Source organism: Grus americana, chromosome 1 (assembly GCF_028858705.1).
Source record: "Grus americana isolate bGruAme1 chromosome 1, bGruAme1.mat, whole genome shotgun sequence".
NCBI classification, from domain to species: domain Eukaryota; kingdom Metazoa; phylum Chordata; class Aves; order Gruiformes; family Gruidae; genus Grus; species Grus americana.
The window spans coordinates 161,350,143-161,375,146 of NC_072852.1; the positions used below are offsets into that span (position 1 = coordinate 161,350,143).

At 39.5% G+C, this 25,004-nt stretch overlaps 1 protein-coding gene across 1 annotated transcript in view; it reads right to left on the reverse strand.

Moving 5' to 3' along the window:
* Window positions 1–367: 367 nt before the first annotated feature.
* Window positions 368–25,004, reverse strand: part of RAP2A (RAP2A, member of RAS oncogene family) — a 35,486-nt gene continuing 10,849 nt past the window's right edge. Inside the window, exon 2 of the mRNA XM_054844451.1 lies at window positions 368–5,484. Within this exon, the coding sequence (XP_054700426.1) occupies window positions 5,247–5,484 (238 nt within the window). The 3' untranslated portion in view covers window positions 368–5,246. The remainder of the gene's footprint in view (window positions 5,485–25,004) is intronic.

The following is a 25,004-nucleotide window of genomic DNA, read 5'->3' on the forward strand; positions in this document are numbered from 1 at the left end:
GCAAAAGGGAGACAAGACTACATACCGTGTGAGCCAGAGTAACAGAAACAGTTGTCAGCAATTTTGAATAATTCCTCCCGCTCTCAGAAGAAGGATGATGTTTCAATGGAGAAGAAAGCACAAGGCAGCAGGTAAACAGCAAGGGAGAGAACGCTACTGAAGTTCACTTGGGATAGAAGATGTAGTCCAGTGACTCCCTGGTCAGCAACAGAAGAAGTGACCAAAGAGTGGTGATCCAGTAAGACTGATACCCGTAGAGGATAGGTAACTAGACATTTATTTCCAATCAAAATATTTTACAAAGCTATCTCAGAGAGTCAACAAGTTTCCTGTAGTAGCTAGGAAAAAAAAAAAAGAGCCTAGGGAAGGCATTTGTTAAGAGTACAATATTCAAAGCTTTCTAGTTGTTCAGTATTTGCAAAGAGCGCATGTTGCACACTGGCATTTTTTCTGAACTGTTCAGAACAGCCCAATGAATTCCTGCTGTCCTTGTACAGGTACGTTCTCAGGTAAAACAAAAGGATAATACTAAATTAACAGGACTGCAAGAACCCATTAGCAAAAGTTCTCCTGGAACTGGTTTACAGAATGAATGGGCAAATGAAAACCATAAAATTAGCAGTGTCAGCCTTCTATACTGTCCATAGAATTAGGAGCTTTTAAGATGTGCCAGCCTCAGGTTTCTTATTCCTTATGGCATACATGACATGAAAACAAGAGGCCACAGGGCACCCATCATTACTGAAAACAGGGTATTTTAGTGATACTGGCATGACTAAAATGTAGCTGCTGATCAGTGCCAATTAGCTAGAATAATCCTGTTAGCATTAGCTCAACTGTTCATTTATAAGGCTCTGACATGCTAATTGTATTTGAAGTTCTTTCTAACACTAAGTCCTTTTGTATGGTGCTGAAAGCCTGCAAAACACTCATCAATTGAACAGCTGATATAACAAACAATCCTTTTTTTAACCCTTTACAACCTCAGTGTTATAAAAGTAGTTCTGCGTATTAATTATAGCAGATATTGACCAAGTTCATACATCATTTGATTATATTTTACAGCAAGCATTACTCTCTTGCTATAGCAAGAGCTATAGCTCATCAAATACCAAGTCTTACTGATTTTTGTCAATGTATACCCCTCTAAGAAAAGAAGTAAACAAAACCCCCCTTCGTTATGGTTCTTTATCAAGCTTATAACTTGAATCACAACATGCATCCATCCATAAAAATGAAAGTACATTTGCTTTTCACTTATTGCTATTTAATTTGTACCAGAAGAGCATTTTGGCAAGAAATACTTAGCTGAACTGCTAATAGTTGGCAGTGGTGTTTGTTTGAAATTACTGGGTAGCCCTAGTCAGCTTTGGATGAACTTTTTGACCAAATCAAAATAGACAATACAAGAAATGCAAGGGAGGTTTCATTAAATAAATTTATTTGTTAAAATAATTTAACTCCAAATACAACTGCTGAGTTTGCATTGAGTTCTATGTACAATTCTTGTTTTATTTGAAACATCAAGGTTTAAACAACTGACATTGTTACAAAACAAACTGTTGCCCCATTTTAAGTTGCCAGTTGTATTAGAGTTCAACAAGTAACTGTGAAATACATTGACTCACCCCTGGGAAACTCCAAATCAACAGCGCTAAGCCTGATTTCAGAACCCACTTCAGTCTTTCTTCAAACCCTGATCAAGAATTAACAGATGCACAACAATGCAGATAAAAGCCTCCTGCAGTTGTCAAACATTTGCTTTTGTTGCGGAGTTTCACAATTAAAGCCTAACCAGTGCTCTGACGGCACACTGGTAACAAAAAATAAAATAAAATAAAAAACAAACATGCACAAAACCCCCCAACCAAATGGCTGACATCTTTAGGCAACATTCTATACAGGAAAGCAAATACCAGTAGTTTTCCCACAGAAAAGTAATGGCAACTGTAGCACTGGGGTTAGGGAGAGGCTAGAACCAGAACAGAAAATGTCACCAAAATTTTTCTGATGCTCTGAAAGGGCAGGCGGGGGGACGGACATGACAGGGAAAAAACCAAAACAAAACTGAAACAAAAAAAACCCAATGCAATTATGTTTAATACTCTTGATCTGATTCTGGTTTGTTTGCTTTGACTAGTTTTTGTGTGTGTTTTTAAGGGAAAGAGGAAACAGTTGCTCTCACTATCATAGCTTAAAAGAATAAAAGTTGCAACGTTTTAAAAAAGCAAAACAAAACAACAAAACTGGAGAAATGCTGTCTTTGTAGAAAAGTACAAAGCTCTACAAGAACAGCCAAAGGAAAAGTGGGTCTTTGGAACAAATCATAATATTTTAAGGCATGTTATAAGAAACTTTCAAATACTATAATTGGTAATCCTACCAGGGTACAAATGAAAGTGTGACCCAAGACCAATGACTCCCGCAGGGTGGCCACGCAACTGCGGCGTGGCTCACTTACCTCCCTTTCTGCTACCTCTATAATTTGAAAAATCTCTGTTGAGTGCAACTGTCATTGATTCAAGCTCCACTATCTTCACATTAGTGGAAACACAAATAGTGCATAACTACTTCCTCAGAACTATATAACGAAAAACAACACTTACGCTTCCCCCCACCCCCCCGCCCCGCCACATTGTGTGGTAGCTTACATACAGCCTATGTTTTTGAAAATATATGAGTGTAATGAAGAAACAAGACTGGGAGATATTTTCATTAATATTTTCTCTGTTAAAAATTTTACTGTGCAATGTTTCCTATATTAAAAGCCCATCTGTTTTATATTATGAACTTCATGTTAGGCTGTTCACATTGTCCTTCATGCCATTTTCTCGGTTGATGAACAATCTGTGAGGTAAGATTTTAACATCTCTGTAAATAGCATTGCAATAACATGCACTTCCAACTCAGTTTCAAATTTGGGTTTGGTTTTATGCGTTTTTTTGAGTGCTTATGCAGTGGCTCTCACACTGACAAGCTGTTTTACAGATAAGTTGCACTGCTCAATAAACCATTTCCCAATCTAGCTATTTTAAAGATTGAGATACCATTAATTCAACATCTCGCATCTTGCTTAAGCATGGTGGCTGACACACTGGGCAGGCGGGGGGAAGAGAACATTCATACCATCTAGTTTAGGCATAGAAGTTGCATGACTCAGAGGACCAAAGTTAAAAGCCTAAGTTTGCTATATAGTCAATGGAAAGAGGTAGGTGCCTCTAGGAGGGCGATTCAGAGCACCCAAAATGGGCATTCAGATGCCAGAAATAAATGGTGTGCCTATCTCCCTAAGAGAACAAAGTACAGTAACGAAAGCTCTGCAAGGTAGATGGGAAACGGGCTACATTTACGTTCTAGTAAGGCTTAATGTTTCACGACATCTAATGCCCTTTGATACATTGGTTGTGGAAAGCTCTTGAAAGATTAAGGGCAGAGATGACCAGTTCTCTTCCATTCATATGATTTCCTTTAGTTATCATCCACTGAACTATAATTAAAAATGTTAAGGATATTGATGTATGAAAATCTGCAAGGCGTTTTGTGCTCAAGTTTCCTTTGTAGCAGATGAGAGCGTTTTTAGGAAGTTCTGCAGATGGAGGCAAAACTCTCGAACCTAACTCCAATTACAGCATTTCTAAGGGCCATATACACACACACATACACGCTCACCACACACACACACACCCCAGCACCCCTGGTTTCACTCATTTAAACACAAGGAACTACACTGTTACTGCACAAGATTGAAAAACTAATCAACGCATGGTGTTATTTAGACCACAGGCTCAGTGACTCTGTATTTTTATGGCCAATTTTACCTATAAAAGATCCAGCTCAAGACAATCTCTCCAGCATTTAAAATCTAAACATTGTGATTGAAAACTCTTCTATACTTTGATTGTAAGACTTCGGAATAGGTATTTCTGTGCCATTAGTCATGCAAATGATAAATACTTCACTGCTATGAAACTAGCAAGTCAGAGCTCGAGCATCCTTTCAAAATAAAATATTTGCTCCCACCATTTAACACTCCAATAATTGGGGCAACCTTTGAATAGTGTGTCAGGCAATTAAAGAGCCATTTCCACACTCACCTAAAGAATTACAACCGTAACTATTTCACCTCTGAACCAAATGATTTCACGTGGTTATTCAATTTAAGTTTTCAACATTAAAGCTATCAAATAGCAAACTTGATTTTCAAAGGTTAGTTAGGGATCACACCAGAGAATGTAGCCCTTAAAGGCAAGATAAACTGTTGTCTTTAACAAACTTAAAACTGCAGGATGTTCATACTGTCCCACGAGGTTTCTGCAGAAGGGAACATATGGATGCAACATGGCTTAATTTTCCTTACAAGATGGTACTAGTTAATCTATTAAAGTGTTCCTTGTTAGTAAGGCTCAGCAATTTTTTTTCATCACAGTTGCTTCCTCCTGGTTCAGTAAAGTGATAAATAAAGATGCTTCCTGCTTTGTAAACAGAGGGTTTGTTTGGCTTTTTGCAGACCAAAACCTGAAGCGATCCTCCATTTTTGAGCAGCAAAACAAAAGATTTAAAACATTCCAATGCCAGACTGTTTCTTCACCTGTCATTTGTTTTCAGATCTTGCCCCTCATTTCACACACTGATGCAATGCTTTCTATTTCAAGATGTGGGATAAAGCGTAGAAATAATAGCATTGATTTTTGGAAAAAAATCCAAACTATACAGGTCTCTGGTAGCCTCTTCCTCTAACACTGTCAGAAGTTCTGGTGAAATCAACATATTTGACTGAACAAACTTGGCCACAAGTGATAGCGCACGTCCTGAAGTACAGTAATTAGACACTGAAAGACTTGGCTCTCCTTTCATGCTTGTGCTAGTTGTGAATGGTCTTCAGAGATATTCTCTCCACTGCTTTTGTTTCCCATTTGCATACGTTTTCCAACTTCTTCAGAAATAGTTGCTGTTGCTGCTGTCCGATCCGAGAACACAATACACGTACGCTTAACCGGAACGACCCTGTAGATAAACTGGCTACGCCACAAAATTGCAGGTGCTCAAAGGGAAAAACGGGTGAGATGTGGTCATTTAACCCAATTATATTGAGTCAATGATTGACTTCCAATGCTCAGCTCTGAGTTAATGTTGCTACTTCACTACAGATGTATTTCAAGTGACCCACAAACCAGGAAGTGAAGTAGACAGTTTTACCACCTTACAAAATTTCTGTAAATTAAGTCCAGGTTAGGTCATTTTTAATGCTATTGTATATTACACGCAGAACAGCATGGATCATCTTTGTCTGGCTGTGCTGCATAGTTCATTTGTCTAACAATTTCCGCAAAGAGCTCATCCACCATTGTTTTACTTTTAGCAGAGGTCTCCATAAAGGGGCAGCCCCATTCTTCAGCTAAGGCTCTGCCTTCACTCGATGATACTTCTCTCTCACTCTCCAGGTCCACTTTATTACCAACCAGAATTACTGGCACCTTCTCATATCTACAGTTTAAAAAACAAAAACAACAGCAATAATTATATTTAAAAACCAGCAACATTCTAAATATAAACATTTGCAAACAGTACAGACCCAACAAGAAAGAGACATTTGGATGATCTTAAAATTTTACGTTGAATAAAATGTTTTGCATATTTCACATTCTAGCGATTTGTTGCACATCTCTTTCCCCCCAGAGCTTTCTTAAGAGTTCTAGGGAACGCTTCCTCCTCTGAATTTTCTTTCCCACCAGGAAATCTGGAGAAACACTGCCACACTACAAAAACTAGGAATATAATAATATTTTGTATGTTGGCAATCTCATTTAGGGTGTAAGAACAGGATGGATGTCCAACCCTCCCTTCAACATTATGTCCTCCTTCTCCCTGAACAGGTATCATGTTGTATTTCCTGCTTGTGATAAGGATGCCTCACTCTCCCTTTCAAAGGTACATTTATCTTTGGTTAATAGATATGGAACTCTCAGATTTGCAATAAAAGGGAGAAAACCAGAGGGCCAGTAAATTTGTTTAAAATTTCAGGAAATGTAGCCCACTTCAAGTACTGTATATACACAAAAGTATTGTTCTATAAAAACATGTATTAGCTAATGCAGAATATATAACTCTGTCTTGCAGCATTCATATCATTACGCTAGTTAAACAAGCTGAAAAGAAAAAAAAAGTTCCAGGCAATACTATCACAGTTCTACTTCCTAATCAACTTGGACAGCACAATAGATCATACAAGCTATGAAGGAATTTATTACTTTGCACCTCCTTGCCAAATTTTTTTTAAAATTAAAATGCCTGCCTTTTTTTTTTTTTTTTCCCCCACCTCATATGCACAAACCCTTCTTCAGACATGGAACTAAATAAGTATTCAGTCAGGTTTTAAATTTACATATTTGCCATAGCAGAGAAGAAAACACTGGGCCTATTTCCAAAAGACTCTTATATGGGTTTTCTCATGAAAGCAACAAGGACTGAGAGAACACCAGATTATGGCTTTTAGCATTTAAACTAAACAAAGATCTAAGAGAAACAAGATGGTTCCCTCTCAATTTAAATCTGATTTTCTACTTTGTATTAGCTTAATAGTACTGCTTTAAGTCAAATGACTTGAGTAAGACTCCGCTGTGGACAGACAACAGTCATAGCTGACAGCTGCAGCAGCAGTTGAAGATGTCACTGTTCTTAAGCCACCTATCAGTCCTCCTTCATCCCTCCCTCCCAGGCAGGGCAGCAGAGCAGAGCTGGTGCACGTGCTTCAGCTGGTTGAGGGAACCATCCAGCAGCGTGGTCTAACCTACCAGCCATGATGAAACTCAGCTGTCAAGACTAGAACAGGGAACCTTTGTGCTCCTGTCAGCTCTACTGCAGGGACGGTGAGGTCCCACAGAGTCAGAAAGGATAGAAGTGCAGGAACTTCTCAAACCACCTCAGCAGCTCTTACACCACCACAGAAGTACCAAAAACTGGTCCAACTACGTCGTAAGATGCAGCTGAAATTCTAAACTTTGTTATGTCTCCTTGCTAACTATGGGAATGTCATTTAATCTGCAGTCTAGGGCTGTGGTCAATAATTGTAGAGAATTCCCTACCCTTTCACCATTTATCCTATCCTCATTTACCATCTGGAGAGATACGATCCATTTCTTACTCAGTGGATATACAGTATTTCGCACAACGATACCTTTGGAACTCTTGCAAGAGCTAAGCTGCCATTAATTAAGTACCAAAATACACACAAGCATCTTGAAATCTGTCCTCCCGCGTTTAAACACATGATAGCATAGTCTTTAATTACAGAAGACGGATGGCATTCAACACATAAGACAGCAATTCAATATTTCTTTTTATCTTTATTGTTCAGATGCATGTGTCCTATTGTATTTGCTGTACAGCATTAAAAGTGAAATCAGGTACACCTTCACTGCATTTCTTGATATCTTGATATCTGAGGGCCCCAAACTTCCCCCTGCCAGCTCCTCCAGGTATTCTGTACCTTCTCAATTTTACCAGTGGGAAAAATTGAGAAATTCAAAGCAGCCACTTGAGAAGCATTCAGTAAAGAAGTAAATGAGCCAGAATTAAAACACAAGATCACCTCTCTACTTGTTCTGCAAGATCACTCCAATTTGTTGAGAAACATATGAGGGAAAAAAACCCCACACTTGTTGCAGATTTATAACGAGTTACACTGAAATATTCAAGTGCTTAAAAAGGTTTAGGAACCCTAGAAACCTGGGCAGCTAAATATCTGAGGATCTGTTTACCACAGGTACTCAACACCTGGGACATGGAGCAGTGGAAATAGTGAAGTTTTGTACTGCAGAACAACAAAAGGAATTGATGAGCTGACAGGATAGATGCGAAAAGTCTAATTTAATTTATTTGCACAGGACCATCTAGGAACTATTAGGTGGAACAGATAGAAGCACTTTTCTGTATTGCTTTTTCCTGCTTTTGCCTCTTGCATTTACCCTAATCATTACCTACCTTTACTACTTAAAATGAGATGGGAATACTACAGTCAATAGCTTTATTTACCTTATAATCCAGATTATATCCAGTGGTCCAATAACCACTTTACAACATTAAATTGTGTAAGAAAGCATTTCTGCAAAACTCTCATTATGTCATCTTATCAAACATCTCCTCACAGGGCAAAAATAAAGTTGCTCTTGCAAAATACATCCTTGTATTACCTAAATTTCGAGTAGTCAATTTTACAGAGAAAATACTTTTTATATATGTATATTCTGTGTGATTTTATATATATATAAAATATATATATAAATATAAAATGTATAAAAATATATATACCTATGCCTGCCTATAATATATATAAAATCTGTCTATAATAGACACACACACACACACACATATATATATAATATCACACAATCTGTCTTTCTACACGGAAAAGTCAGTATCCATTATCTACAATAATGGAGGCTGGAATATGGCAAATAATGGGAAAACAGTCCCTGGATACTGAGCAGAAGACTGGCTCCAGTACGGGCTTATGAGCTCCAGTTCAGTATCAGTCCTGCCAGACCCAAGGTGAGGATGGGAAAGCCAGACCAGATATCTGTGCATTGTACTCTCCAAATATGATGATGATGATGGATTGACTGTGTGTGAATTAATAGGCCTTTATAGAAACTATGTGGTTCCATGTAGTGGTTCCAGCCCCTGCTGGTCTTCATTCCGAGTCCCTAAGGGTCTCCGCCCTGTACTTCCCAGCTTTCGGGTTCTGGTAACACACCACAGAAGCCCTACCGCTCAAGTAAATCAAGCTCTACAAGCTCTGAAGGTCAAGCTGGCTCTCCAGCCTTTACCTCCCAACACTGCCAAAACGTCCTGCCTCACTGAGCATCCTGGGCAAATTTATTTCTGATGAGTATGGGAGATCCCTGGTTCAATGCTCTCCCTACCATGGCTGCTGATCTTGCTGGAGGTGACTTCTGCCTGCCCTGGAGGCTCCACTCGCTGTTCCCAGAGGTTGGGACTGGCCTGACGTTGGCACACCTGCCGCTGAGGTGGTGTGCAGCGGCACAGGCCCGCAAGGGGAAAGGGTGATTTCTCAGATGTGGCGGAATTACATGATTCTAATGAAATTTGGAGGGAAGAAGAAGCTCATAGGCTTTTCACCCTGTTGCATTTCAGTGACTCAAGAGGTAAATACCTTCTTTACAAAGGAAACAAAGAGCTGCCTTGCAACGCTCAAGCAGCAATGCAGAACCCTTCCATACAACCACAAAAATCAAACTCAGGAATTCACAAATCCTTCCAAAAGCTTCAAGTAGGGTCTAACCTACTCACAAATACTTTTAGCAGAGTAGTAGAGGCTAAAACCCCACCGCTTATACCAGAGCCCTGAAAAGCCAGACTGCTGCTGCCATGGCAGGATGCGTGACAGGGCAGCTCAGCCCACCACAGGAGCTGGGCAGAGGTCTTGCCTTTCGGCACAGTGCATCTCCCCCTGCCTGTGCCCTTGGCACTGGAGAAGTGGCACAGTTCTGTTCTGTTCCTGGAGAAGGAGAATCCAAGTTTCTCAGGACTGCTGAAAAGCTTTGAGCAGCACTGATCATTCCTAATGAAAAGCATGAGGGCCACCTGAAAATGGGAACTGCTGCCAGTTTCCTCTGCATCAGTGCAGCACAGTATGTATTCTAGGGCAAACATCATAGCAGAGCCTGTAAGAAATATATTCAAATGCAGCACGGGAAGGCTTGACTTTTCAAGACCTCTTCAGGAACAAATTTTTGCAAGACCAATTACACATGTTTGCAGAACACGTTTAAAGAACAAGGTACTTCACCCTGTTTAAATGATCTCACTATCTTCAGCTCCAATACGACAGATACTGAGCAGTGGCAACTCCCAAAGAGATAACACGACTGCAGTCATTTATAGCCTCATGAAAGACACTGGTGCAGAGTCAAATATCATCATATCTAGGATATCACTACTGGCAAGACACAGTTGTTGCTCCATAAAAGGGAACCAGCATATATTTCCCAGTCCCAGATAACTATTCAATGCTAAAACCCACCCTGTTATTCATCTTTAATGAGCTTCTGGGACCAACAGGCCACAGTAAATCCCTCAGTTTCCCTGAGGATGGACACCATAGCCATGTGGAATCAATAAATGCATGGACATTAAATGTTTTATGTGGCCCAGCTATGCACCACTGACCACACAGCTTTAAGTGCTACACAGTGATAAACAGTTTCTACATTTTATCTTATCTCACACGGCACATACATCATCCACATTTCTATTTAGATTAATATGTATACTTTGAATAACAGCTTAAAACATTTAGAAAGCCTCAAGATGAATGGTATGTAAATGCTCTTCAGAGATTTTTACCTCTCATTTTGTCTACCTCCAATCTTATTCAGAGAGAGAAAAACATGGGCAGTACATGACATCACATCTGAGTCTCTTTTACAAGGTACTTTTCAGATTTCTCGTTAGAGCTGTCATTGTATAAAGATAAAAACAAAGATGATGTGCAGTGAAAATATAATAAAAATGAAGAATAAAAAAAGCAAGAATTAAAAAAGTTATGTACACCAAGACTAATAAACTGATCTGATTCCCTTAAACTGTGCTAGAGATCGCCCAATACCCCTAAACTGGGGGTAGGGGAAAGAAGCGAGCTGGACCAAGACAGATGTTAAAAAATTTGAATGGGTTCCTGCTTTCAAATTTCACATTCTGAAAATGTTGCATCTTTTCTAGGATTTTTGCCTGAGCTTCATATCAAATACGTTCAACCAAAATGCAGAAACTTTCTGTATAACAAAAATTAAGAGGAAAAAACAACTGTATTCTTAAAGACTATTTCTTATAACTAGCTTGTGTCCTGTTGACATTTATGGAAAGATGTATGATTTCTAGCTTTACATGTTAAATACTGGGACCACTGAAATGTAAAGGTATCTATCCATGATAACTATTCCTAATCATCAAAAGGAGTCTCCAGTACTATACCACCCTTACCACCACCTTCTACATGAAGGGCGTCTTTCCCTCTTTTTTTTTTCTTTTTTTTTTTTTTTTTAAATGTATTTCTGGCATTTTTGATAGTATTTCAAAAAGGAAAGTAATTTAAGGTAAAAAGATATTAGGGACAATGATGATGCAAATAAGATCAGAAGGTTGGTAAAAAGTTATTCTTCGTTTTAGACTTACAAAAAAAATTGTGATAAGAATTCTGTGCAATATGAAATAAAGTATTAAAAATAAGTTAAATCTATTAGATTGTTTACAAAATCATACATAAATATTACTAAACATTATTTTGTAATGTAACTTGCAAACTTTGACTGCCTGCAGTAAAATCTGTCATAACTTGAAATTTCCTCATCTGTAGAAAGAGTATATTCCAAATGTAACTATCAAGACCTTTTCTTATCCCTTTCACACAATTCCTTGGGTGTTTAATGCAGAATCCTCAATAGTTAAAACTGACATCAGCTTCAGAGGATAAGACACACAGTGTTCCCTAGTCTGATTCCGAGCCTCTCAAACACCAGGATGAGAGGAAGCAAGATCACAGAATTGTCAAGGGAAAAACAACCAACCTTAACCCTTTGTTGAAAGCTTGCAATTCTTGAACCAAAGCAGCAGGAAAAATACATACGTACTTCTAAAGCGATTACTACCCTGTCTTAAGAAATTTAGGCAGAAAGGACACTGCACTTTTTCCAAACCCTGATTCCTTGTATTTTGGTAGCTTAAAAAATTTTAATATTATGAGTTAAATCAACAGCAGGGGCTCAGTCTGCAGAGTTATATCGTTTTCCACGGAGCCCTGCAAATACACACCAATGAAGATGTGCCTATACCTGTATAGAATGTGTCAGGAGATAAATATGTAAATTTAAAAGTAAGTAGGTTACTGCAAAGTTTGAGCACTTTGCTCTCTAATGGCAATTATTACAGCTTCTCAGGTAAATCCATGCAGAACAGCTGTAAAACCCCCACCATTCTGATGCAAATACGTCATTCCAGTTTACCAATTAATTGCATTTAATATTCAGTTTTGTAAGCTATATTGTGTAAGGATTTAATTACTTAAGCAACAACTCCCAACTAAAAAAAAAGAGTCTTAAAATAATTTTTATAAATGAGTAGATGTTAAAGAGCTTATTGGAAGTCCCACTGCAATTAGGTGGCTGAGTCATGAATTATTTTGCTATAAAGAACAGTGTATGGCCTAATTGCAGGACTGGGGATCTAACATTTTATTCTAGGCTTTGACACAAACTCCTTATATAGCCTTTGGGAAACAAACTCTTCAGATGGATAGACTGAGGTATACAAAGTCAGGATAATTGTACTTACTCATCGGACAGCAAATTAAATAATAATGTAAAACTACCTGAAGAATACTATTAGGATAATAAATAACCACCACACCATATCGCTTCTGAGGAGGCTTTAGAAACTTTGTTCTTGTACATGAAACTTTCTGGAAATAATCATCTCAACTTAAATAAAATACTTCAAAGCCAATTCAGTTCTGTGGTTGTTATAGTCACCTTACACTTTCCAGTTTGGTTTCAAGGTCTAGGAAAAGTCTTAACCAATGCCAGTTCTGCTGAAATTGTTTGGCAGGCTTACCCTTGGTACTGTGCTTGTAAGTAATTAGAGGAAATAGTTCTCTTCCAAGCAAAAGCCCAAGAAACAATAACAACAAAACTCAATATAATGAAACACTATATATATTTTGCTTCCCAACTGTAACTATAAGCACTTTTCAACCACAGCGCTCGGATACATCGTTTCTAGGCAGCTTACAGCTGAGAATGTCCAAGGGACAAGACCAGTGGATGGTACTACTTGATACACATACTCAAAGGCTATCTAGCAAACCTGCATTCCTTTGCTGCAACAGAGGCAACAGGGTGATGCATATCATTTCTGTGTGAAGCACACTAAAAACTGTTCTAGGTTATTTCCAGTCATTTCAGAGAGAAATTCTCATCTATAGAGGATTTTCCACATCTAAGATCTCATGGGGTAACTAGAATAACGATAAACTCCTTCCACGTGTTCAGCCTGGTTCTGCAAGTCACTGCAGATAAAGCCTATCTTCAGCTCTGTCACCTGCTTAGATTGTAAACCAGCAGCTACACCTGAAAATTCAATGGCCTGTCAACGTGCCCTATGGGAGAAGAGTTCACTGATCACCAAAGGGAAGTCCTAAAGAAAAATCCCTGAACAGCAAGATCTTAGGTAGACCTTTTCTCAGCACCTTTGCAGAACTATAAATGTTTAAGCTATGTCCAGTGACAACACTAGTACCCCTTGCAGTAAGGCTCTGGCATAGGAAGTGAGGGGCAAACAGCACTCTGAGTGCTGGGGATGACACCAAGGAGCCTATGACAAGAGTAACAGCAGTTCTCATCCACTGTCATTTCAGATGCTCGAAAGCCTTTGCAAACAAGAGGTTAGCTTTCACCTTAAACAGGACACCTCTCCTTAGTATCTATCACTACACTTCATATCTAACATTGAAGTCCATTATCAAGACTGAAAAGATGCTACGTAACATCAACCTGCTCAGCAGCAGGTTTGCTGTGAGTGCATTCAAACAGTATTTTAATCCTTGAGTTCCCTCCCTATGACAATCAAAATCCTCATCTTATATAATCGAGTGTCAACATCATCTTGTTGAAATCCTGAAGTCCTGGCCACATTCAGCAAATTAGAAACACTGGAATTTTCAAATAATTTTCTGTTCTTTGGTACAGTTTAAGAAGCAATAACCACAAGTTTCAAGTCTATATAAAATGCAAGGCAAGTGTTTTACCTGACTTTTTCCATTGTGACTAATTCTCTGGTTTCTAAAAGCAACAGGAAAATCAGAATGTCCTACAAATCTGAGATTCTTACAGGTGCAACGATTTCATGTAGTTGCTGTCTCTATACTTAGTTTGCATTGAAAGAAGTCTAGTTGTCCAGAAAACCATGAAAAGATTATGAGACACAGTATGGTTATTTAAGTACAAAATTCTTGCTCAGAATTTCCAGACACTAAAGCTACGCATCTAATTTTTCAAAAATTGGTGCTACTAGCTGTAGGATTGGCTCAACATATTGAAAATTAGGCCTCATGTTTAAGTATTTAAACTTTGGGTCCATAATTTAAAATTATTCTTAATGACTGTATCAGTTTTCTGACCTTAAGTATTTTTTAAGCCATATGCCATGCTAATATATTAATATTTATTCCAGCATAATGAGCATGGCTGGGTATGTCAAGGTTTTCAGTACCTACCAAATGTACAACATATGGAAGATACTAAAAGTAAAGAGATTACCATCTCTCCTTTATTTGTATTTTTAAGTCTTAAAAAAAGACAATTCTTTAAAATGACCACTTTTTTTCAGACATAACCACTTATAATTGAACTTTATCCTGATACCTTGCAGAAAACACATTAAACATCCAGTGAGAAGAGTGCTGACACGATTTAAGCCATGTGGGTTCAGTTCTATACCCTGCTACAGACTTCCTGCGTGATTTCTAGCAAGTCCCTTGAACGCTGTACCTCTGTTCTCCACCTGAAGAAAACAACAGTCATCAGATTTATCCTCTGAATTCCTATGGCATGTAAACACTTCTGAGGGCTTCCATCCTTAGCAATGGAGGCAACCTGAACACCCTGAAGGATGCATTAACAGTTTTGCTCACTCTTCAAGAGAAAAACATTCCACATTCCACCTGTTGTCAGGAGTAGGCTATGTAACACCACAAATCTTCAGGTTTTCTTTACAACTATTGAGAACAGATGCATTAGGGCAAATTTTGCACCAACACCAAGCCTGCCAGCAGAAAGAATAAAGCTGTTGGATTAGGTGTGCCTCAGACCAGGAACAAGAACACCAGCATGGGGGACAAAGCCAAGGTTGTTACCTCACTTCAACTCTAACAGCTTGAGCAGAAACTGCAAGGGCTCACAATATCTTAAAACATATGCTGACATTGAGGGATTTCTCCTCCTCCTTTCTTCTCCATACAAAACTTCTACAAGGTCAAAAAGCTTGCCTATTCTGATGATGTGGGATAGAATCAGTCCCTTTGCAAAGGCAATGAAAAATGCAGATACCTATTTGTGCTGGGTTTGGCTGGGATAGAGTTAGTTTTTTTCATAGTAGCTACTATGGGGCTATGGTTTGGATTTATGCTGAAAACAATGTTGCTAATATAGAGATGTTTTCGTTACTGCTGAGCAGTGCTTACACAGAGCCAAGGCGTTTTCTGCTCCTCACAGCACCCCACCAGTGAGGAGGCTGGGGGTGCACAAGGAGTTGGGAGGGGACACAGCCGGGACAGCTGACCCCAACTGACCAAAGGGATATTCCATACCATATGGCATCATGCTCAGCATATAAAGCTGGGGGAAGAAGGAGGAAGGGGGGATGTTCAGAGTGATGGTGTTTGTCTTCCCACGTCACTGTTATGTGTGATGGAGCCCTGCTTTCCTGGAGATGGCTGAACCCCTGCCTGCCCATGGGAAGTGGAGAATGAATTCCTTGTCTTGCTTTGGTTGCATATGCGGCTTTTGCTTTACCTATCAAAATGTCTTTATCTCAACCCACGAGTTTTCTCACTTTTTCTCTTCCAGTTCTCTCCCCCATCCCACCTGGGGTGGGAGCGAGTGAACAGCTGTGTGGTGCTTAGTAGCTGGCTGGGGTTAAACCATGATGCTATTAAAAGCAATATAAGCCTTTTGCACATCATACAGCAAATCTATGGATTCTAATTGTTGCACATTTTTAATTTATTACATTGCTATGTTCAAAGAACTTAATAGTGACCCTAAAATGCATTCCATTTATCTATCAATACATGCTTTGTCACAAGAAATTTCTCTCAGAAGCATATCTCTTGTCATGCAAACCTTTAGATGAATTATTATAATAATTTAAAATATACAGTAAACCCACTGCACGAGGAAACATTGACAAAGGTGGGGGAGGAGAAGAAAAGTGACCAGAGTTGTACCAATTCAGATATATCACAGGTTATGCCTGTAGCTGGGTTAAAGAAAAATCTTCGATAATCCATTAACAATGGAATTGTTAATACTCCATTTGGAAAAGCTGAAGCAGCATCCAGCCCTTCCTTGGTCAATGCTGTTATCTAAAGCTCTAGTTTTAACTTCTGCCTACAACTCTTCCCCTTGCCATTCTCCAGCCCATAATTAGGGTTGAGCACATGCCACGGTATTTTTCCACAACTAGAGCACTGACAGGGTCTCCTTCCCACCAACAATTCAGATAGACCTTAACCACTATTTAGATTTCTAATTCGTTCCAGACTTCAAACCACAGAACCACATGGGCAGGACGGGGCCTCAGGAGGTCTCTAGTCCAACTCCCTGCTCAGAGCAAGGTCAGCCAGGAGATATCTGGGCCATGTACAGGTTCAGTATTGAGAACCTCCAAGCACAGACCTTCCACAACCTTTTTTGGAACTTGTCCCAGCAATTAATTTAGTTTAACTTTGCCACAGAATTCAAAACTTACTGGCAGGTAATGGAGGAAGATGAGACAAGCAGACAACTGAGTTGCATAAGGCTTGTTTCCATAGAAAATGAGCTGAGAAATGAATACCAAAGCTATACAAATATTTATAGCCATTCATGTAGAGGAACTGATAATCATACTTACAGGACTCAAGATAGACATATATCCTATCATTATGAAAGCAAAGTGAATTAACCAGATTTTACAGAATTAACTAAAGCTCAACCATAAAGTTAATGACAACTTCAATCTCTTTATCCTTGTTTATTTAAACTATAGAAAGTAAAACTTTTTAGCGGATACAGAAAGTAGAAACTTCAGCTAGCAAAAATAGTCAAATGCATATGCATTTTAAAAGGGCCAGAAGACTATAGTCCTGTAAGATACTATTTCACTCTTCACAGTGAACACTCTTACATTCCTTTAACCAATTTATAATCACTGATAGAAATCCCACTGTAAAACTTATTTAAACTATTCTAATAGGATTTTCTCCAGCTCATTAAAATTACACTTTTACAGTCTTCAAGAATAGGCCTAACAATTAATTCAAAACCTTCTTAGCAGCATCACCTGCTTCCAAAGGATTAGAGTTCAGGAATGATCATGTTGTGCCGTCCAGTCAGAACCACACAAAAAGCAACAGCTTCTTCTCCATGTCAGGGTAAGAGCTCTCTCACTCCAAGAAATCAGATCTATTGACTTTCAGCACTACCCAGATAGAGCCTCTGAAAGCATATGCAAGCCTGGATCACAAAATTCACCTCTGACAACTTGTTTGCCTCTATCTGGTCTGTAGAATTGAGCATTACATATGGATATCAGAGAATATGTTTGGGTTGGAAGGGACCTCAAAGATCATCCTTGGACCTCAAAGTTCCAACCCCCCTGCCATGGGCAGGGACACCCTCCACTAGACCACGTTGCCCAAAGCCCCATCCAACCTGGCCTTGAACACTGCCAGGGAGGGGGCATCCACAGCTTCCCTGGGAAACCTCTTAAATGAATGATATGAACCGCATTTCCATAGTGGCTTTTATTTATTTATTTTTTAAAGAATTTGACCTTTTGCAACAAGCTTAGCTTCAGGTCACTTCAAACTTAAGATAAAGAGAAAAATAATGGGATTATGAGTCAAAGGCAAACAACCTGGCATAAATTTCTGCTCTCTCATCAATCCCCATGTAGAAGCTAAGGCAGGTAGGTACCAGACTTTATATGATATTGCATAGCCTGAAGAGAATTTGTGTGTCTCATACAAAGTAGAGACTTCTTTGTTGCCCTAGTAACCAAAGAAGAATACAGCTTAATGTCCTTCAAGCTAATAAAAATATCCTACAATGCTTATAAGAAAACTTTGCAAAAAATGCTCTGTTGAGACAGATTTTCCTCACAATGTTATGATTAGGTTACAACTCTAGGTATTTTTCAGAAGATAGACTATTTTAGAGAAACTCTAAGCCAGTGGCCATGCTGGTATAGTGAACCAATTTAGGAGAAAATAGGACAAGCTCTATAATTTTCTCTTTTACTTCAGAAGTAGTATTATGACTTCATATCCTTTTGAATATAGTCAAGCTCTCTTTTACCAAAATAAAACTTGTCACCAACAAATTAAAAAAACAGATGAGAATCCGAAAGCCTTGACTAGTTTCATTAGCAGATGTTCTGAAAGCTTCTTCCCCCATGCTGAGTTTCTACCAGAACATTTGACTTCTAACTTGGGAAAGAAAAATGTTCTGACATGACTTCAGAAAGTTGGTGGCCCTCATCTTACAGAATAATTTATCTAATTACTATAAGTCTGGTTTAAATAATTGGAATGTTTGAATGAACAGAGCACCAAGAAGTTTTTCTTCTCCACAGTTTTCAGAAGTGACCTCCATCTGTAACAACTCAACTTTGTTAATCTAGAAATTTGATTCAACAGAGCACATCAGCTAGTTAAGTGAAATTCTCTCCGTATCTAAACATGAATATAAAAAAATAAGAGCTTCCAAAGTCATGTGAGGTTTTTTGGTTATTTGGTTGGTGGGTTTTTTTTCTTTAAATAAGTTTTTGGTTCATCTTGAAGTATAAAATACTGCCTCCCAGCACACTACCTCTATGCAGTGAATATAAAGTATGATTTACTGATAACCTCTCTTCTATGTTGAACCTAAACTTCAGAAATAATTTTCTTAGGAACATTTTTCATTCTTCCTACAATAATGTAGGAATAATAATAATAATGATAATGTACCAATTACATAAAAAACCCCAACAGACTACTTAATTCTAAACCAGTGGCCTGAATATACTGGAAGGCATGAAACTAAAGTTTACCCATTCTAGTATCCAGAACTTTCCTGTTAAGGACTTGTTTATAAAATGACATCAGATATAGGGTATCTAGTATATAAAACAGTAAAATCTAAACATTTTATTCTTTCTTACATGTGTGTATGTATATCTCAAATCTAATATTTGAGTAACTATTGAAATGAAGCCAGCTAGAATGAGGAGCTCAGATATACTCATCATCTCAAATGTTGAGCTATTTATATATATTTTAACTACTGTATAAATGTTAATTTCTTTGGGTCTACTCTAGGTTAAAAAAAGCTCCCTTTTCCCAGAAGAGTTTTACTAACATGTCTGACAGCCATTTTATTGTCTATGAAGACACTTTGTGACACTCAATCACCTAGAAGACCGATTTATCTTGCTCACATTAACCCTATCAGCTATTAGGCCATGCCTGCACTGGTGAGGTTAGCCCCTGGGACTCCATCACTGCACAGCTGCCCACACCACTGCATCTCTGGGGCTTTAGGCACCTGGCTGCTTTGGTCAGTGCCAAAACTATGTCAGCAGTGGAACGGGTGCACCAGGGTCAGAGCCCAAGGCTCCCAGCTGTCAGCATCCTTAGGACACTGGAGCATCTCCACATCGGCATTTTGCCAGTGGCTGTACGCTGGCTCATGGCCTGTGTCACCCAAAGACATGGTTACTCAGCTGAACTGATGATGGAAAGGATGGGCTTTGCTAGCTGACACAAAGCGCAACACATGCATGTGTGTGTGAAAGAGGGAGAGAGGAAAAAAAAAAAGAACAAAAATCATAGAATGGCAGGGGTTGGAAGGGACCTCTGGCGATCACCTAGTCCAACCCCCCTGCTAGAGCAGGATCACCCAGAGCAGGTTGCACAGGATCACATCCAGGCGGGTTTTGAATATCTCCAGAGAAGGAGACTCCACAACCTCTCTGGGCAGCATGTTCCAGTGCTCGGTCACCCTCACAGTGAAGAAGTTTTTTTCTCATGTTCGGATGGAACTTCCTGTGTTCCACTTTGTGCCCATTGCCCTTTGTCCTGTCACTGGGCACCACTGAAAAGAGTCTGGCCCCATCCTCTTGACACCCACCCTTTAGATATTTCTAAGTATTGATGAGATCCCCTCTCAGTCTTCTCTTCCCCAGGCTAAACAGACCCAGCTCTCTCAGCCTTTCCTCATACAAGAGATGCTCCAGTCCCCTCATCATCTTTGTAGCCCTCCACTGGACTCTCTCCAGCAGTTCCCTGTCTGTCTTGAACTGGGGAGCCCAGAACTGGACACAATATTCCAGATGGGGCCTCACCAGGGCAGAGTAGAGGGGCAGGATAACCTCCCTTGGCCTACTGGCCACACTCTTCTGAATGCACCCCAGGATACCATTGGCCTTCTTGGCCATGAGGGCACATTGCTGGCTCATGGAGAGCTTGTTGTCCACCAGGACTCCCAGGTCCTTCTCTGCAGAACTGCTTCCGAGCAGGTCAACCCCTAACCTGTACTGGTGCTTAGGGTTGTTCCTCCCTAGGTGCAGGACCCTACACTTGCCCTTGCTGAACTTCATTAGGATCCTCTCTGCCCAGCTCTCTAGCCTCTCCATGGCAGTGCAGTCTTCTGGTGTTGGCCACTCCTCCCAGTTTCATATCGTCAGCAAATTTGCTGAGGTACGCTCTGTCCCCTCATCCAGATCATTGATGAATATGCTGAATAAGAGCAGACCAAGCACTGACCCCTGGGGCACACCACTAGCTACAGGCCTCCAACTAGACTCTGCACCGCTTATCACAACCCTCTGGGCTCTGCCATTCAGCCAGTTCCCTACCCACCTCACTGTCCACTCATCCAACCCACGTGTCCTAAGCTTACCTATGAAGATGTTATGGGAGACAGCATCAAAACCAAAGCAGACATCATCTATTGCTCTCCCCTCAGCCACCCAGCCAGTCATGCCATCATAAAACCTTCAAAACAAGAGGCTATGTCTCTTACTGACATTTTTTTCAGACGGAGGAAAAAACCAAACAAGCCAGGCAAACCTAAATAATTTCTTTAAAGTATTGCAAATTCCCACATGGACATCAATTTTAATGTTCCTTAAATTAGGCAGGAAACAAACAACATGGCTTTACACTGGTTTAACCAAACTTGTTCAGAAAGTAACAGTGACAAAATTTTCATGTGGACAAAGCCTATTTTAAACTCTTGTAAACAGAAGACGACTGCAGAACCTGGCAAACTCCACATTTTGGTTTTTGTCCCGGCTTCTGAGCTTACAGGCTCCAAGACTGAAAAATGCCTCTGCACATATATGCATATATTTGTGTATACAGGTACATTTTAGCTGTCTCTCTAGGTAAACTTATTTTTAATGTGTCAGCATTGAGGTAGGTAACAGTTTCCGAAAGACACTAAACTACAACTACTTTGTTTTATTCTGAGAAACAAAATAGCACCCAAATATTTAAATGTCTGTTTGTCACATTCTAGGTACAGAAAAGACAATAATTTCTATACTTAACCATCAAAAGTGACAGTAATAATGGTAAGAAAATATTTGAGAAAGCTGGATTTCTTTTAAGAAAGAGCCTATATTTAAAGGTACCACACACTGTAGTGTCCATTACACCTTCTTTGTTGAATCACTAATTGGTAACTAGAATTTCCTGAAAATAGTCCATTAATTATTTTTTCCACATTAAGTTGTCTTATGCAGAAAGGCCATTTCAATTAATATGAAGGTGTGTATGGGGGTGTGAAGCCCAGACTGTTCCCAGTCCTTTTAATCTAACCACATTTCTTGCTGACAGACAGAAAGTCTTTCAAAGGAAGGTGTTTTGATCATCTCTGGGAGAAGAATGTAGACTTCAATTACCAGTCCAATTATCCCAGCTAGGAAGGCAATACAATTGGTTAATTTTAGAGTAATAAGGGACTTTCAAGGTGTGCCTTCACAGCTTTCATCCAAGATTGAGCTTTCCATTGTCCCTCTCTGGCAGATGAGGCTACCGTGATAGCAGACACTATTTCCAAATAAAAACCATCTGGAGGAGAATTCAACATACGCCAAGTTCAGTGATTTCACATCTTTAGGTGATTTGCTTTCTTTCTTGAATATGCTCATCAAAATTTTAAAAAGGATGCTTTATTATATATTTTAGCCAAATACTGCTTACTAGGGATCAAACAAGATAAAGAAAAAAAGGCAATATCCTGTAATAAACAGCAAATCATATTGAATGACCAAGTTCTTGAGAATCCATGGAAAGAATATAGGTTAAACTCCCCCCTCCCCCCAAAGAAAAATCCTACTTTCTTTTCTATGTTGAGTCTACAAGGTAGCAACTCTTCCCAGAGGTGAAAACTTTGTAGCCACAGGTTTGGTTTTTTTTCCAGTGTGTCCATATTAGGCCTAGGGATACACCAGTAAGCCCTGCAATACATGGCATGCATGTCACCCTCCCTCCCTCTTCCTTATGTTCCAGAGCGATCCAGGCCTTTTAAGTTCAAGTGTCCAGTTTTCTGTATGTTTTATTTTCCTTTTCAGAACACAGTTATATTGTAAACTTTGGTAGGTAAAAACTGAATTATGTGGATTTGTTTAATCAAACACTTGGGAAAGTAGTAAGAGGAAGCAGTCAGGAGAAGCCATCTTTCCATCACCAGATCAGACTACCATGATGCTTATCTTGAGCTTCTTGTGATACAATTTTTAGACAGATAATGGTATTTTAAACATGTCCACTATAGGTTAGTAGTATGACTGAAGGTTCATATGGTCTGCAAGTGCCAGTCACTTCCTTCCCTTAAGAAAGGGCCCTGCTTTTAACTATTCACATTATATGTCCTGTCTATAAACCATTACAGCTGCCCAATAGTTGAACTCTGGGCAATTACAAACATAACCAACAGTGTAAATCAAAAAGATGGAAATAACAGTAGCCCCAGTCCATCAGGAGGCTGTCCAAGGACTGCATTAGCTCACTATGATTCCTGAAAACCACCCTTGCACAGATGCGGAGCAAGTCCAGCTACCCTCCAATTACACGGTCAGTGCAGAATCCGAAGCACGGGACCTGGTGACAGCAGGGCTATTTCCAAAATAACACCAGACCTTTAAGCAAAGGCTGGTACTTAGAGTGGTAATAGGAATAGCATTCCTTGCCAACAGTTGCTGACAGACTCATCATCTGATGGGTAGCAAGCATCTGACTTTCGTTGCTATGAAATCTGGTTACAGAGAGCAGTAGAAAAAAGGGTTACAAGAGGTTTGACTAAAAACTGCTAGATGGTAAAAAGACTCATCAGAAATTTGCAGCAGCTATGTAATGATAGTGATACTTCAGTAAGCAACAGAGGCTACACAATCCCAGATGGAACAACAATAATGTATATATAGTGCCAGACTAGAGGCAAGACCATTAGATATCCATTTACACAGTCCAGGCAAAATTATCAGCTGATCCATAATGTTATCTTTAAAGGCAGCAGACAGTTCTTCCAACCTAATCCCATCAAAACATAGCCACTCATTCACCACATCAACAGGCAGCCTAGCTTCTCCACAACTTGAATCAAATTTGGGAATGTTTGGATTGGGTGAAATTACAGAACATGCCGTTATGCCTAAATCTTATGGAACATCAAGGATCAAGGAGCAGAAGGCTATCTATTCTCACATGGCCAATCTCTTAACAACTACTGGAGAAGCAGATGATCTGAAGACAGCCTGCTGAGCATCTGCAGCTTTTAATGTTAAGTGAGGCAGCAGATCCAAATCAGGGGAAACACAGAAGACAGGCCTATGAAGACTAATTAATCAAGTTTCTTCATGTTTGATATCTAACATTAAAACTCTGTGGACTCTCGGCAGGCTATCTTGATATTATCTGCTTCTTCAGTTTCTCCCTAGGAAAGAGTCTATTATCCCCTTAGACAACTATTTGTATGAGGATAACCACCTAAGCAGATTCTACTCCAAATATAATGTTATAGACAGCAACATAACCTGTGCATAGAACTCTCTTTTAGAGAAGGAAGACTTCTGAAGTACAAAATTTGTCAAGGCCATGCTGTGGATGATATGATCATCAAGTCTGTGGTCTACTCAATATTCTGTACTAACAAGATCCATACAAAGGCATTCAGGAATTCACTGCTCAAAACATAAGGAATGAAACTGATGTGAAAAGGCAGGAGGTAAAAAGAGGAAAACTATTTTGACGGCAAATACTTCTAGGCCTGAATGCAAAACTGAGGTAGGTAAATACACTGTGACTCCAGAAAAATTTAGGGAACCGTGTCCAAGAGATTGCTCCACAAAATTTCTGCCTACCCACTTCATTTCTTGACAAGCTACATCCATCTAAGGTTTTTGTCAACACAAGGTAGCTGCCTGAAGGCCTACAGCTGTGCAAGCCCAGCTGAGCCATATATTGGAACCACAACAGGGTCACACACTTAAGCTTTTTTGAGATTTATAGATGAGGCATGCAAGCAGTCAAGTCCCTCGAGAGGCCTAATTCACTAAACATTTCTCTGTGAGCCTAGTAACACACCAATAGTAAGATACTCAACAAAACACGACGGATATCACTTCCATGCAAAGCCATGGGAATAAAAGCAAGTAGTGGCAATGCTGTTTCTCGCATTTAAGGTATCAGTACAGCGACCACAGCACTGATCGAGGAGGCAAAAGACCTGCACCATACACCTTCTTTAGTCACAGGAGTTCCAGATCTGCTTCTCCCAGAAGGCTGCTCTAACCACTAAGCTACAAGTGAGGTTGACAAAACGCTCTTCAATCTTGCTGTTGTATTTGCCTTCACAGTGGCGCATTCTCAAGTACATGAGGGCAAATTCACAAATCCTGAGGGAACAACAACAGAAAAAAGATCAGGTGTACAAGCTGAAGAAATATAGTAGGGATTGAAACCCAGGGATTTCTCAGGACTGCTTATTCACTTTAGATTAAGAAATCACTGCAAAAATGCAAAATCAATATCCCATACAGTGAATGGTCACCAGAAGACTTCCCTAGTCCAGGTGACCACAATAATTCAGGAAAGGTCAGTTGTTGCTCCATGATGACATAGTGGCTTCCATTCTTCTCCCATTCTTTCAGAATATAAGTGTTTTGGTCAGTGAGAGGGCCTG